This window comes from Zootermopsis nevadensis, unplaced genomic scaffold (assembly GCF_977971745.1).
Source record: "Zootermopsis nevadensis isolate Lab colony 2312 unplaced genomic scaffold, Znev_1.0 Znev_ptg000017l, whole genome shotgun sequence".
Lineage (NCBI taxonomy): Eukaryota > Metazoa > Arthropoda > Insecta > Blattodea > Termopsidae > Zootermopsis > Zootermopsis nevadensis.
In genome coordinates, this window is record NW_028259149.1 from 9182289 (window position 1) to 9198749 (window position 16461).

Consider the following 16461-nt stretch of genomic DNA (forward strand, 5'->3'; position numbering starts at 1 on the left):
AGGAGTCACGTGATGTTGCTATATGAAGACGAATTGGGGTGAAGAGGCAGTCGAGGGTATGAGTAGAGATCGACCCGTGAGTGGTAATTATCAGTGCAGATAACAGTGCACGTGATGAGGATTGGTTATGAAGAACTGTATAATGCCCCGTCATTTTAAACAGAATTCTAATCACGTTTTTGCTGAACACGGTGCTTCGCGTGAACTTCGCTCGGAAGATGCATCAGCTCGTCCTTATCTTTGCTAGCTGCATTTTAGATGCTTCTATGTTAATGTTAGTTCTATGTAGATTTCTATGGGGCCGGTAATTAGCTTTTTCTTTACTTTTAAACAAGTGTGGAAAGGAGTATTGCGTTGGAGTATCGCACATTTGTTTCTCTCAGACAGTTATTATAATGTATTTCAAGTCAGTCTAATTCTCTGAAAGAAAATCATACAAATACATTAGTGATGTTGAATTTGAGTATCCTGTAGTAGGTATATGATTGCATAATATATTATTTTAAGCTTTCGAGGCGACATAACGCAATAAAATTTTCTCCGCTGATCAGCCGCGTCAGAACCCTGGTGATGGATACAGATGGTTCCTGAAACGTCGGACGCATTGTTTAACCATCTGACGCGGCTGATCACCCGAAAAAATGTTATTGGATCGTGCATAATATAATTATATATACCGTTAAGAGCTCAAAAATTGCTAAACCAGGCAAAAAAGATACCACATACAAAACATGTGGTTGTGCCAGTAAGTTGAACAAATTAGTAATTCAGAAAATTCGTAATGCTTTGAATAGAAGAAACAAATGTTTAGTTAACTTGAGGAAAAGTGCACTATACAGATTTACTTGTAAGACTTGAGGTTCTCACAGCGGTGAGTATGAAGATTTCTGTCTTCTGGGTTATTGCGCTGTGTAGTCTGGTCGATGTTAACCAACGTTTCAGAGGTCATACTGCCTCCGTCATCAGGGCGATCATCGCCCTGATGACGGAGGCAGTATGACCTCTGAAACGTTGGTTAACATCGACCAGACTACACAGCGCAATAACCCAGAAGACAGAAATCTTCACAGATTTACTTGTTACGAATAACTTTAAGCTCCGCTAAGAACTTCGGAAGACTGCTTTTCTTTAAACCATTCGGTCTACATAATAACGCGTCTTTCTGTTAATTTTAATTGATACAGATCCTCACTACGTCAAATTTGACAGATATATCTTCAAAAAATTTCAATGAATTCTTGAATAGTATGAACTTTTAAACAGAACACGATCGCGTAGTTCTAAGTATGACTCGCAATCTTCTTCCCATCTCGCTCAGTGATGTGTAACCTGTGCAGTTGAAACAGCCTAGTTAAATAACCCAAGATCATAGAGTTATAATATCCAGTGTTTTAGTTGGCAGTGATTCTAGCTAGAAGGGCAAGTCATTCAGTCAAACCTCCGAGGGTCTGAATCCCGAACAGATGCTGGTTGATGAGTCTTGTTGCCGAGGCGATGCTGCGCGTGGACATGAAGCTGGACCTCTTGCTAGAACCTCGGTGTTTGGTGTCAAGGCTCTCCTGGGAATCTCCCGTTGCCCGTTCTGGCTCCCCGAACCTCGTCCGAGGCTTAACACCCTAGCAACAAACAACAACGTCACTTACGCCTGCTGCAAAGAACAGTCCATATTTTCGACTTCTGGCGTTAGTTTGGATTCATTTAATTGTATTCCTTTTCCTGAAAATATTCTCAGAAATCTCTGCTCTAACTTGTTGGATTTATATCGAAGTCTGACTAAAAGAATCAATCTATTAATGTTGTTCAATGATATCGTTGTTTAGTAGGAGAATTATACAAACCATAAAATGCAGTCTGTAGGCAAAATGCAGAATTTTTTATTGGTAAAACGGGTGGAAAATACTGTTGCCAATAAGCTTTAAAGGGTTAGAATAACTATAAACAGGGCTTATACTGGACAAACTGTTAATCAATTGGACTCAACTTGTTGACAGAACGCAAAGACAAAAACTTCCCAAACTATTAAAACACTAAGAACCAGTTGACGTACCTGCTGGAACCTCGTTTTCCTGTGTTTAGGAAGAGGAGTGTCATTAAGACTGCCTCTGCTCCCCCTCTCAGACGCAACGACACCAAATCCCTTGAAGGACTCTTCCATGGGGGAAGCGCCCAGACTTCGCAGAGCCGTGTCCCCAGACGCACTCTTCTTGACGACCCCCATGTTGCCTCTACTTGTCGGCAGAGTAGACAACACCAGAGGCTGCTGTTGCTGCTGAAGTGGACTATTGTCTGTGCTCCTCTGGCTGTCCAGTGGATTCACATAGAGATTGCTGTCCAGCACGAGGTCCACTATAGCACAACTTGGGTCCATGATGTCGGACGTAAGGTCTCCTTGGGAGTGGAACGGATGCGTGTTGCAACTTGCGTAGGTGTCGGAACTGTCGACGCTTCCGAGGTCTCCGTTGTTATTGTTGTTGGCTCCGATCTTATTTGCCCCACTCAGGTCAATACTCATCGGCACGTTATTGCCGCCGCCACCAGCCGCTTGTGCCCAGTATCCGCTCTTCAGTTTCTTCATCTCGAGACACACTGGGTTTCGAAAGTCGCTCGTCGGCAGTGGCATTAGATATTCCGCATCAATAAATTCTTTGAATTCCTATAAGAAAGAAGACGAAACTGCAAGAAATGAAGATTAATATCAAGAAATTATTTAGATGTTGACCAGTCTGAGACTTCGGGAGTATCAGAATCTATTTTATACATATTGAAAAATTGGTCTAACAAATTAATTTATTTTAAATTAACTAAAGTACCTTCGACTGAAACCAGGAAAGCCCTTCCAGTCTGAATCCTTAATGTTTTTAATACAACCATATGAGTTCTAAATTTCGAAGTTCTTCATATGTTGCCTCTAGATTTTTATTACGCTTAGTATTAAAACAGAAACTTATGTGTGCAGTGATTTTATGGTAATGCGAAAATTGAAATACATTTTTACAGAGTAGGAAATAAAAACCTCATGACATACATGGACTCAATATCCGCATGTGTTCGTAAAACCTAAAATCAGAACAACAAACTTTTTCTGTCTCAAACCACCAGTGGCTCCACTGAATAGGTCAAGAAGTGCTTTTGTTCAATGTGTGCCAAATGCCCGTCATATCTCATCACGACAATAGTATAAGAAAAGTACAAATTACGAATTTCCTCTAAATGTAAATATATACAACGTCAATCTATAAATACTCCCTTCAGCTCCCTGTTCTTAAACACTCACATTATCTGATCGCGTATAACATACAAATCTCTCTAACATTCTAACACAATCCCTTCAGTAAAACACCTGTGACAAAAATTTACCAACTCAAATTTATTTTTAAATTTAGTTGAGTCGACTTTTTAGTAAATTTTGTACACTAAGGAAATCTGCGAACAGTAATAAAACAAGTTTCGTATAACACGTCACAAATTACAACTGACTTTTGTATTGTTCCCTTTAATTTGGCCCAATTTTGCGCCACTTTTCTATAGAACACACAAATATATCACTATACGTTTTGACCATCTTGGACGGAAGAAACTATCTATTCCCAGTTTCATATTGAATTTTCGCTGTTACTTTTTGTACAGGCCGACTAATAGCCAAATTACTTATTCTCGATTAACTGCTTAATTCTAAAGCATTGTTTTTCCCTACATAGGAGAACACTGAACACGTGTTTTCTTCACTGACTTACTGTAACGAAAAAATCAAACTTTTAAAAACTAAATATAAAAGTGAACAATGTATTTGCATCCAAATGTTTTAATAGCCTGAAAGAAAACTGACATTTGCAAGAGAATTGAGAAGTTGTGGACTAAAACAATACTGCAAAATATAATCGTACTTTATGTCCAAAGAGCTATTTGAATAAAAATTCAAATCATAAATACGTACCAGAAATTGAGTAATATAAATCAGACCATAAATTGTGTGTCAAAAATACTTAGTGGCAGTCAACAGTTCCATTTTATGCAGTTCGATCTCGGTGAAGACAATATGCACTACCATATATAGAACTCCTCACTCTATATAAACACGTGTCTATATTAGGTTAATAGCCTTTAAAGGTCAATTAATGTGTTATGCTGCAGGCAATAAAACATTAAACATGTAGAAGAATATGGAGACACAGCTGTATTGTTGCGCTGTTTCTACTCTAAAAGAGCCCGCAGCCAAGAAAACTTTATTTCAAATTGCAAAACAGATTTCAGCACACAAAATTTTTATCTGAAAATATTTTAATTTCTAAAATTAAATCGAGCCTTTTACATTTTTCTATTAATATTACGGATAAAACTTTAGTTTTTTTATATATGTCTGCAGCCTCTCTTTGTTATACATAATTACTGTGATAAATATAATCAGTGTTAACACAATTTTTGTGTGCAAATTGCAGCTGATATTTCTACTGAACTACTATACATACTAGACAATTAAATCTTAATCGGGAGAGAGAAAATAAGAAACACGATAAGTATGAAATTAAAATTACAGTAAAACCATAAAAGTAGAATAAGCTCCTTGTGATTCGTCGTGTACTTTCATTGCAGAGGTAACTTTGTAAATTTCTTACCTAAGAGCATAGATTTAAATTTATGTAAACGTAAAAAATGTAGTGACAGAAGAAAAGACGATGAAAAGTGTGAGGATTAGGCACAATTTCCATCTGCAGAAACACCATCACATCTCGCCTACGTGACAGAAGAGCGAATGCATGCTGTCTGAAATACACGTATATTCAGTTGCCATAACAAAGTCATAGCACGCTGTTACAGAACAGATTTAGGACGACTTAAAGGGAATATTAATTACGAATTTGATCGAGTGTTTGGAGGATCGTAAGTCGTTACCAAAACATAACTTTTCACTGTAGGTAACTTCAAAATAAAATATATTATTCAAAAGTTGGAATTATTGTCTACTGGAATTTTTATAAACTTCGCACCTGTCTCACATTTTTCATACGCACGTTATTTAGACGTGTAAATTAAGTGTCAAGCAGAAATGTTACCTTTGCAACGTGTACTGACGTAGTGCAGGAAAAAGTGAGCTCCTTGCTACGTGTGTTACTAAATTCAGATACACTGGTGCGTGCTGCTATATAAGAATGCATGAATGGCTTTTACTTCACATTACGAATTCCAAGTTCAACACTGCTAAGATGATTAACTTCTGGCGACAAATTACGAAAAAGCACGCGTCAAAAACAAAGTTAATCTTGGTAAAATATTTTTTGTTATAAATTGCAGATTCTATAAAGCAGAGTCCTTGTAGGGAAGCTAATATTCGTTCAGCTAGTCAAGAAATTCCCTCAATTTTATGAAACCAGAAAGTTTGTTACTGTGTTCACAACATCCCATCAATGGATATTATCCTAACGATTAATACAATTCAAACCACATTCCTATGAGATCGATCTTAGTATTATCGCCGATTGGTGTATACGTACTCCTTAAAATTTCACAACGCAGATTTTGTTTGAATTTCTCCCATACGTGCTACATGCCCAACCGATCACACCCTGCTTTATCTAATTTCCCTAATAATATTTCGAAAAATATAAACCATGGCGCTCAGGAATTTTTCTGTCTCCCTGTTACTTCCGCCCTCTTAAATTAAAATATTGTTCTCAGCAATCTGTTCTTACAACGCTGTCTTCTCTACGATCTTTTGTTAAGATGAGAAACGAAATTTCAAAGACGCAGAAATGAGAGGAGAATTTGCAGCTTTCCAGTATTAGAAGAACAAAAGGAACACGCAATTATGTCTTTCATCATCAGATGACCTCAGCAATGTTAAGGCACGATTTAACTTCCTGGTTACAAGAGGTGTTATTCTCAGCCACTCATGCTTTCAGGCCCTATACCGGCATGTAACTCGAAGGCCTGCCATGCTCTAAGACAGTGGTTCTTAACCTATACGTCACCATGATCCTCATTAATATACCGACAACTTTTTAAAAAAATTGTGTTGTTCTTATAATATTTGTGCTTTTCCAAGACTTGGTGTACTACCAGCTAATAAACTATCAATAAGAATTACTCATATTTTTATAATATTAATTTTTAAAAGTAGCTAATCTTGTAAGATTTACTTACAGTTTAATAAAAAATAATATACTTAATTTGTAGACAAGAGTACAGTTATTAAAATGAAATACATTAATTAAAAACTAAACCATGGGTCACGATACTGACTCCCAATCATAATGTGGGTCCCGGCGAAAATAGGTTAAGAACCGCTGCTCTAAGCTACTAGCAACATGCACATTATTAAAGTTATATAAGCCCTTTTTGCACCAATCTGTTTATAAGTAATCCGATTGTGTAAAATGGGCTTGTCTTTCTTATGGTTCCTTTAACCACCCTGGTTTCCCTCGATGCTAAGTCGGCAATCCGTCGACAATAGGGTTTAGTCGAGTTGCCTAGAATATCGGCCTCCCATCTGTATTTCCTCACTCTATTATTGGAAGAAGACAACTGAAGACTGATGGTATCTGTAACTTTATACGCAGCGGGTCTTTCATTCATGGTTATTTATACTTTGGAGTAAACATTTAAAAGTTTATTTTATTGTGTGATGTCGGAAAGATCTGATGACTCTAGAATAATTTTGTTGAAAGAGTTTGCCTTTCCTCGCTTCTGTGAAGCAACAACAAGCACAAATTTTTCAGATAGTTTTAGCGCCAAGTGGAAAATGTTAATGTGTCTGTACCAGCTGATGTAGTTCCAAGACGTACGTAAGAAAATGTGGTAAAATACGGAAAATATATTATCTGTAGACCATTATTAAACACATAATTGCATTGAATTTAAGCGTAGTAAAAAATTCTAAAATGAGATCAACGAGTATCGCGTTCCTACAAGAATAAACCCACAAATTCAAACATGGAAATAATATTTTATAACACTATTTGGAAGCCGAAGAAGTGGTTCTTAACACAGTGTACAGATGCCACGTGTATAGGCCCCTTCAATTAATATAAAAATATTCCTAATTTCTATCGTTTCAGCAAGTGTATGTGCACATATTTTAAGGAAAACAGTCTAGAAAATTAAAATTTCTAGAGCACTGAGCTTCGATATTCTTATCATTGGATAATTTACTACAGTCGTTTAAAATAATATTTACATAGGAGCCAATTCTTAACCTGCGTTAAATACGTAACGCAACGCGAAATGAATGCGAAGTACTCACAGTTTGCCCACGTATGTACTTTCTGATTGTATGGAATTTCTATAGAAACTTCTGAAGCGATGAAGGTGACTGTCCGACAGCTCTACAACACGGAGTTGGTGACTGCATTGCAAGAATCTAAAAATTTAATGACCTAAGTATTTTATTACACTGGCCGAAGCTTAACATTTTTTGTAGCCCTACAGAATTTCACTATACGTCGCGTGTTCGTTTAGGTCATTTGGTTTTCGCGGCTGGAATTTAGTGTAAAACGTCGGATTCCGGGCATGAGCTGCATTGGATGTTGAAAATTACTCGTTTCGGCAAATATTGCAGTTGTCATCTTCAGGGTAAATATTTTTTTAGGATATTTTTAAAACCTTGTATAGAGCCGGCAGTACTGCTTGAAGGTCTAATCAGAACCCAAGAAACACTGAACACTTTTACTGTTTTGGTATACACAATTTAAGCACGAACGCTCTTTATATGAGCTTAATAAATTTAACTTTGTTAAATCTACAAATTAATAATGCCCTTATTATGAAATTTTCATCACCTTCGCAATGTTTCTCCCATCTTAAGTCCAAACGGAATCACCACTTTGTTCTCAAACGCCTTCAATCTGTGATAAACCCCTAAGATGAGCCACCAAATATCACATTAATACCAAACAACGGGTGAAGTTATAGGATTGAATAAAGTAATTATTAATGTATGACCTAAATTAGCGATACCCAATTGTGTGAAAGTAATGTTCTTCACTTTCAGGGCAAATTCATTATTTATCAGTCAACAACCAGCTACGAGAAATTTCAGTGTCTTTATAATTCAGGAAACGTGCAATTGCGTGCAGAAAATTGCGTCACTTGTAAATGTTAAGATTTCCATACTTTATATACACAACCTGGGATAGGTGTAATGTGAATAAAAATACATTACAGTCAGCCTGGCAATAATCTCTGTTAGATGTGTGCATTTTTGCGTGCATATAAGCCGTATTAATTATCAGAGCTGGAGACAAAATACATCCTCTGTAAACTATTTACAAATACGTTTGGTGGGATTTAACATATTTGAGTATGTGTTTACATAAAAGGCACAATTTCCTTACGCGTCAGTGTATGTGTGTCTAAATGTCAACAAATCCTCTAAATACTCAGAATAAATAACCATGAAGTACATAACAGAACCAATGAAAGCCTTGTGACATTCAAGTTTCAAAATCTATATTGAAACGAGGCGTATCAGGTGGTTAATGCGATCTGGAAAACACATACAACATGGATATTAAGACATCTGGGACGGACTTAAGCATTTATATTTAAAAGCCAAGCAGTTACATTGACATGTTGATATGACATCACACACATAGTAAGTGGCTTAATTAATAATCATAATTAAACGTCTATACGATTTCTTCTAAAACTGTCCATTGTAAGTAAATTCATGGTTGTATTAAATAAATTTATGAAACATAAATTTTGTAATGAAGAATTTGGTTTTCATAAAAGGATAATTGATAACGAACACTAGCTATCATAAGAAAAAGCCAATATAAATGAGAAAATGACTGCTCTGAGTCAGAATAATTTATAAGTGATGATGTTTTAGTTTTTAACAATTTAAACTCTTCTCCGTTTACGAGAGGTTATCAATTTGAATACATAGCAAAATATTATAAATTCTTATGCACTTTGGTGTGTGTATGATGGTTATTACAATCTATGTGCATTAATTCATAAACTATGAACTAATGGAATGTTTTAAAATGGTGTCTGGCGACGTAATTTAAGAACAGAAGAAAAATATCTTGTAGTTTTACGAAACAAAGGGACAAAAGCCTTGATAGAATTACTTTATAAACTGATTATTTTAAGGGCAAAACTCATTCAAATAATATTTAGTTCTCACTTGCAAAGAAAAAACACCATATCAAAGTTTCAAATTAAGTATGTTAATTATAATACTTTTATTTTCCGTCGTTTCACAAGCTTATTGTTAAAATCACATAAAATTTCACATAAAATTGTTACATTTTTAAAATTTTAAAAATGTAACAATTTTATGTGATTTTAACAATAAGCTTGTGAAACGACGGAAAATAAAAGTATTGTATTGAGGAACACAAGCAGGATGCAATTAAGATATAAGCTATGTTAATTATGTATAAGAAAATGTTTATTTGTTGTGAGAAGAAAATGAGACCCATAAATAAACTCCGTGAACGGCATGCAATTTATGAGCTAGAAACCAAGTGGTATACACAGTTACCACTGACCTATAAAGTATTAAGTTACAAGTGTTAGAAGGTGATGGAATAGAAAAGGCTGTGCCACCAGACGATTTTTTCACAAAGAGACGAAGCCTGCAAACTAACACAGAAACAGGTGATAATAAAGTTAGCAACGATGCAACATGAAGCACAGATTCAATAAAACATTTCACACCAGTTTTAGATTCAATGAAACGTAAATAACTTCTCTCAGAGAGGTGGTAAACGGTACTAAAGTTAATTATAAAGGTGCTGTATGTTTACGATGGTTTAAAACAGCTACAGCCTAGATTACTGGCAATTTCGTCACTTAAACTTATTACGATATGAAAGAGTGCAATTACGTGCAAAAAGTGTGTTTTAAACACGTTACCAACATTCCCAAAGCAATGTCTGTACTCTGAACCAATTATATGCCGCAAGAGCTATACGAAATGCTCACGTCACTTGCGATAGTAGATATCAGTAACGCTACAATAAGTGATCGTTCATTTCCGGGGACCGCCTTTAATTTCCTACTAAACAACAATGGCATGTTTCGAAGGGTACATTTATTTCAAATAGAGACTGACTTCTTATGTCTTTATCGCAGTTAGGACGCATTGCCATATCACTTGGCTATCTGAAGTTTTGAAACTGACATTTTTTATTTTATTGAACATTTCCTAAAATAAAATGCATAATATATACTGGAGGCGTGAATCTTCATATTAATTCTATACACACTATTTTCAGGATATCTTAATGACATTTATTTATGACAATTTAGTATTACTTTTTATATGTATTCTATAAACACACTTGAAATATTTTATGCCTTATTCTGGTTGGTACTTTGTTAGGATATACTGCTATTTTAAACGTAATTTCACTCTTACATAACATTTTATTGATAATATATGTAATCAAGTATAAAATAAACAGCTCGATCGGATACTTCAAAACCATTGACGGGTCTTCATGAAGAAATAAAATTTTCCAACTAAACCCAGAACTCAAACACACACGACATAAAATGCATGTTCGTTTGACGAATGAATAAGAATACCCAAACATTAATTAAATCTCTATATTATCACACGAACAAATATATGAATAAACAAAAGGGCTAAAATTTAGTTTTGTAATGGGACCTCACGTCAGTCGGCCAGTTTAAATTGCACAGAATTCGATGAATAACGCGATGGAAATGTAAAAGCTATTTCATACGTTCATGTAAAAAACAATCAGTTTTTTTAAAATATAGTTTTTACGCTAAAAATTACAAACTATATCACATCAATTCTCTCCGTTCTTGAAAAATTAAAAGCAAACCTACCCAAACAAACTGGCCACCGAGTACTTTAATTTGAAGAAAATTTCGATATAAACATGCAAATAACTTTTCAAATTGCACCATATTAAATAAATTATAAAACATGCAAATTAACATTTAATCATTTAGATATTTTTTAATGGCTAATTTTTCCAAAATATTCCTTCAAGAAAGCCCGTCAAATATTCTGAGTAAGAAACCAAATAACTCCAGGTGTTAATTCAAGGAAAATAAAAGGTGTAAATTGTTTTAGAAGAACATTGGCGGCTTGAACTCAGTTCTCGGTTGTGTTGGCACAGAAAATTCAGCGAAGGGGAGAAGGTGGTTTGTAGTACAGGAGTAAAAAGCAACCCGCACACTCTCAAGCGCTGGTTATCTGCAACATCCAGTGCATGGTTAGTGATATCAATAAACTGTCCTCGTGACAGGTCACTCACCTCACTGTCTGACTGCTGGACAATGGAACACGTTGTTAAGCGCGTTTGGCACGCAGAGGGATACATTCCCCTTCATGATCGAACTCCACATCGTCTTTATGCCCCTGCAATGCATCACACCGGTCCAGTTTTTCAATTTTGTTGTAATCCTATAACCAAATCCACTCGCTTTTCGGTTTCTCAGCGAGAGACATGTAGTGTAAATAAAATTACTTGTTTAGGCCTAACAAAACATGATCGACTATGCAGTACGTTATTTTTTCAATGATATAAACAGTGATGAGTGATAATTTTATGTCAAAACAATTCCTTAATAAGGATACTCCACACAAGGATACGAAATTCATTATCAATACAGGTTAGTATTATTTTTGTAATTTAACTTGGACTAATCGTCACTGATTGCATCGCTTTCAAAGACTATTTATATTTATTTCCGAGACAGTCGGTCACAGACAATCACATTCGATTCCTGGCGATGTAAATTATCTTATAGAACGAAATAAATCAATGTGGTTAATTCAGTGACTTAATATTTATCAGACTGTAATTATAACGCAATAATTTCATATAAATATTATGTTCGTCACTGACTATTGTCTGAGCTGCATTTGGCTCTGTTCTCGTTTCAAAGTGATTGGTTGCTGACAGAATTATTGTGTACTTTTTATGCGATTACTGATGGCCATTAGGATGAAACCCTGGACCTTCTCAAAGTTCGTGTAGTGAGATCCTGTTGGATTTACACCATCGCTGACAATAAAGTTAAAAATATACGAAGCTGATCACTGGAAAAATAAAGACGTCGAAAACAAATGCCCTTAATTAATAAACATTAGTGAGGAAAATAATGTTCTGCAAAGTCGACCATATTTTGTGATAAGACTGAAAATAAAGGTCTATTAATAAAATACTAAAACAGCAACGTAATTAAGTGTCAGTTACATTACTGTATAAAAATGATAAGCGTGTAATAAGTAAGTTCAGTGTCGTGCTGAACTCGTGTAGATTCTTGGCTCGCAGCTGAACATATTTCGTACAAACGATTCGTGCCCAGTAAACGAGAAAGTGTTATCTAAGGAAATTGTTGATATGAAGCGGAATGTTTCTTGCATTATTCTTGAGTTAATTTTCTAGTGAATGTTGTCTGTTCAGGTAGAATTATTGTAATTACTGCACATGTTTTATGTACAAGATATAAAATAAATAATATAAAAACTGCAGACCAACACAGTAAGATCACATTATGTTGTTATCAATAAACAATGTTATGACTGAAGACGTTTATAAATGAGTGTACTGGAATGTATTTGAAAAGGGTCTGTGTCTAGTAATGATTCATAGTACCCCATGTTGGAACAAAACAAAAAATACATTGAGAAAATCAAGCAGCTATCACGCGTCCACGTCGAAACAATTTTATTCCTCCAGTAAAATTAAAAATCTAGCAACATTATTGATTCATTTAGAATATTTATATAACTGATCGATTTATAATTCGTTACTTACAACATTCAATCACAAAGTTCGCTATTAATATAATTATCAAAATAATAAAATATCCACAATTTATCTAAACACCCTCAACATAAAAATAACAGACACATTTCTTGAAATAGGAGTATCATTCTATTCATAATTATATTTGTTTATTTTAATTAAGATGACATGGTATGTCAGACTGAAATATAAGCTTTCTTGTTAAGAATAATCATATTTCATCTTCATACAGTGTCTAATCGTTGGAATTATGCTATAATTAATCCTACTGCTTACACATATTCAATATCCACATTTTTGTGGCTCAGATTAGAAAACTCATTGTTTCTTATTTAAGAATGCTGTTATTAGAAGCATAATAAGAATGAAACAAAGAAAGCAACAACAAAATTATACAATAAAACGAAATGGCCTATTGAATTATTGCTGAAATATTACGTTAAGATATACCATAAGAAGAAGAAGCCATGTGTAGCAGACGGACAAATAACACAGAAGAGAAGAGAAACAGTGTCCCCCATACAGTGTAGCAAGTTCGGTCAACGTTACAGACGAGATTATTTCAATTGAAGTTAAGGAATAACATTCGTGAATTTTTACTTCATCGGAATTTCAGTGCGCATATTTTCCTGCACATATTTAAATATTCAAATAATATTGAAGTTCGATATAAAATGACGTGCTAGTTCTCCATTGCGCCTGAAGATGGCGAATTATTTACTTCAGACGTGATAAAACGTCTGACTATTTCCGAAACATTAAAATTTATGATTTAAATTCTGCCAGAGTTGGAGAAAATGTTCCAAGACTTATATGACCCTACTCAATGAGAACTTTACATTAATGTTGAGTTTTAGAGTATCATATAAATTTTCAGTGTAATTTTAATTTATTAACTCAATTTACACAACGTTCTTATGGACAGTAAATAGAGGAAGATATATGAAAATGATACACTAATTTGACAAAGGAATTTAGTGTTCTATGTTTTACGTGTTACATCTTCTAGCAAGCGGCTATGTTAAAGGATGGAGAAGAAATATAAACACTTTCTTTCCAAATTTTATCCAGTAAAATGTTCTGGTATTTACAAACGTTGATGTCCAACATGGATGTTGAACCATATGGTTTAAATGTATCATCGGTTCGTCAGAGAAGAAGGCTGATGGAAAATTTGCTTACTGAGCTTGCAGTGTTTAGCAATCTTTTTTATCTGACATATATCTGTCTCGCTAAAAAATTAAACTTTAGTTATTTCTGTACTCATAACAAGTATTATTTCCGTCTACACAACACATTCATTACATAATATTTATGAAATAATGACAGCTACATTACAGCCACGTGTTTCGATTTAACACCTGACCGCTGACGGTCGATAAAATGTAAAAAAAATGATATTTAAAATGTGTATTAAATGGCTAAAATGTTAAAAATTTTAATCCTGTAATGAAATTTTGAAATGTATAGGTACTCCATCTACAAGGATCCTATTCAAGTATAGTTTACATATTACATATAACCAACAACAGTATCTGATAATGTCCTACACTGATGATAAGTTCTAGTATTCAGTGTAGACATGTAAATTCCAAATTTGCATCATCGAAGTAATAAGCCAATACTGGAAGCTATTCGTAACCAAATTAGGAGAGAGGGTTATAATGTATTTTAGTACTTACTCGCTGCCACTAAATACTTTGTATATTTTCAACTGATGGGAGCGAATATGAAGACAAGGCCAAGTCTTCTTTGTAAGATATTCACGTACGCTCTGGGCTTACTGGGTGCAGAGTTCGGAAATAATTTGTATTTATGATAAACTGTCGAGCGCATTTCGTAATTTGAATTGTGAAAATACCATAAGATTCTGGAACCCGCGTATGTACCTGGACAGCAACACATTACTATCGGTTCATGTGCACTTGTCTTGTATCTGTATCATATTGAGATTTCTGGAAAGACATGGCGAGTGTAATGGTGATCGTACTTGCTTAAGCAAATGTTTGTGACAGAATATGTGTTGACACATGACGAGACATGCTGTGAAGCGAGTGGATGGATGGTCACAAGATTCTTACAAGATGGCAAACTTAAACCGTGGGAAGATAACATCAGTCATAAAAATATCAGAGAACACATTTCACAATAAGCAGTAGTTAATTACCCGAAGCTCCAAGTTAAGTCGTAAGACAGCGATAAACAATGCTGTTATCAAAGTACTAAGAGTGAGAAGAATATTTCTCATCCACTGTTGCTTTCTAGACTAGATGTAAATGAATATGCAGTTTTTAGCTGTAGATTGTTTTTAAATTGATTCGTTGTGTGACGAAACACAAAATATTGGTGGTGAGTGCAAATGTTGATTAAACCTCACTAGTAGTGTTGTTTTAGTGTAAAGCAATGTTTCCGATTAGCTGGGTGTATTATTAGATTCTCAAGAGGGATTCTGCACCATGGAGTTAGTTAGTTAGGTAGGTAGGTAACTGATGGAGCTGTATTACTTTACTTCAGTTATATAACAAATTTGATTCTTAAACTGATCTTATCGATGGATACCATATTTACTTCCTTAACAAGATACGAACTGATATTAACAAATCTGTTGACTTTCTTATGTATTCGTATGACTGGTTATGCTTACCACAGTCTTTAACAGCGTATGCATTGCTTGTAGACCATTTCATGAAAACAATACTGTGAACATTAAGGTTCACTTCTCTTTGAGATGGCGTATTGAGAAGTACAGACACGAAGTGGCAGTGAAGCAAGTAGAAAAAGTCAAACAAGGCGCTGAAGCACGTTCAAAATAGAACAAAGAAGGAAAACGTTGCTATTACTTCATTCCACTTCTGAACTGAACATTTGCAGCGATCGGAAATACCTGTGTTTATAATATTATATTAAACGTTTTCATTGAAATTTACATAAAATAATATTTAAGAAAATGTGTACATAAATATTTTAGCTCGATGTGTGCATAACTGAAACTTATTTATTAACAGTAAACACACTAAAATACAAGTAACATGAATTTTTTGAAGTGCAAAGTGAAACATTTGCATTTTCAATCACACTCAACCTGGGGATGCTAGATACAAAAACAAAGTACATTCGAATTTTATATTATGTATTAATTGTAGTATGAATTAATTTTCCATCATAATTAACTATTATCACTTGTTCTTCCAACACTGTAGCGCGTTCAGAAATATAAACAAATATTTGATTGAACGCATTCTTTTTGCACAGAAACATGTACACCCCCGTATCACACTCAGGTCAAGGTCGCCCTGGTAGCTAGGCCGCTGCTTAAGCCAGTTGCGCAAAATAACTGCAGCTGCGAACATGGTTTATTCACCCCAGCAGAACGAGTGTTTATTCTCGAAAAATAATTTGCATGGAAATCGTTTGTTTCTTTAGGTGAAGCATTTAACAATTCGTATCCTGACAAGGCAGAATCTAGTAAGACAAAAATACAGACTGACGATGACATTTCGGGACGCAGGAAATGTCTGTCTGTGACTAACGCTCATTCGGTGATAAACAGCTGAAGTTACGGCCGTACCTACTTCAAACAATGCACGATCTGTAGTGCAAGAATTCAGTATTTCCATTGGTTTCCTCATTAACAGGGGTGGCATTTCTTCTCTCCGTCTTTATTCCTAGCCCCAGTCCCAGACAATTGGCTTCCTAGGCCGACAAACAATTGTTAACTTAC

General features: G+C 34.9%; 1 protein-coding gene across 4 annotated transcripts in view; it reads right to left on the minus strand.

Annotated features, from left to right (window-relative positions):
- Shab (potassium voltage-gated channel shaker cognate b) overlaps positions 1 to 16461 on the minus strand; it is a 138220-nt gene that overhangs the window by 9259 nt on the left and 112500 nt on the right. For all 4 annotated transcript variants that reach the window (XM_087350349.1, XM_087350348.1, XM_087350345.1 and 1 more), the window contains 2 exons: positions 2048 to 2653; positions 1439 to 1616 (listed from right to left, as the gene is read on the minus strand). In XM_087350349.1, coding sequence (XP_087206475.1) covers positions 1439 to 1616; positions 2048 to 2653 — 784 coding nt within the window. The remainder of the gene's footprint in view (positions 1 to 1438; positions 1617 to 2047; positions 2654 to 16461) is intronic.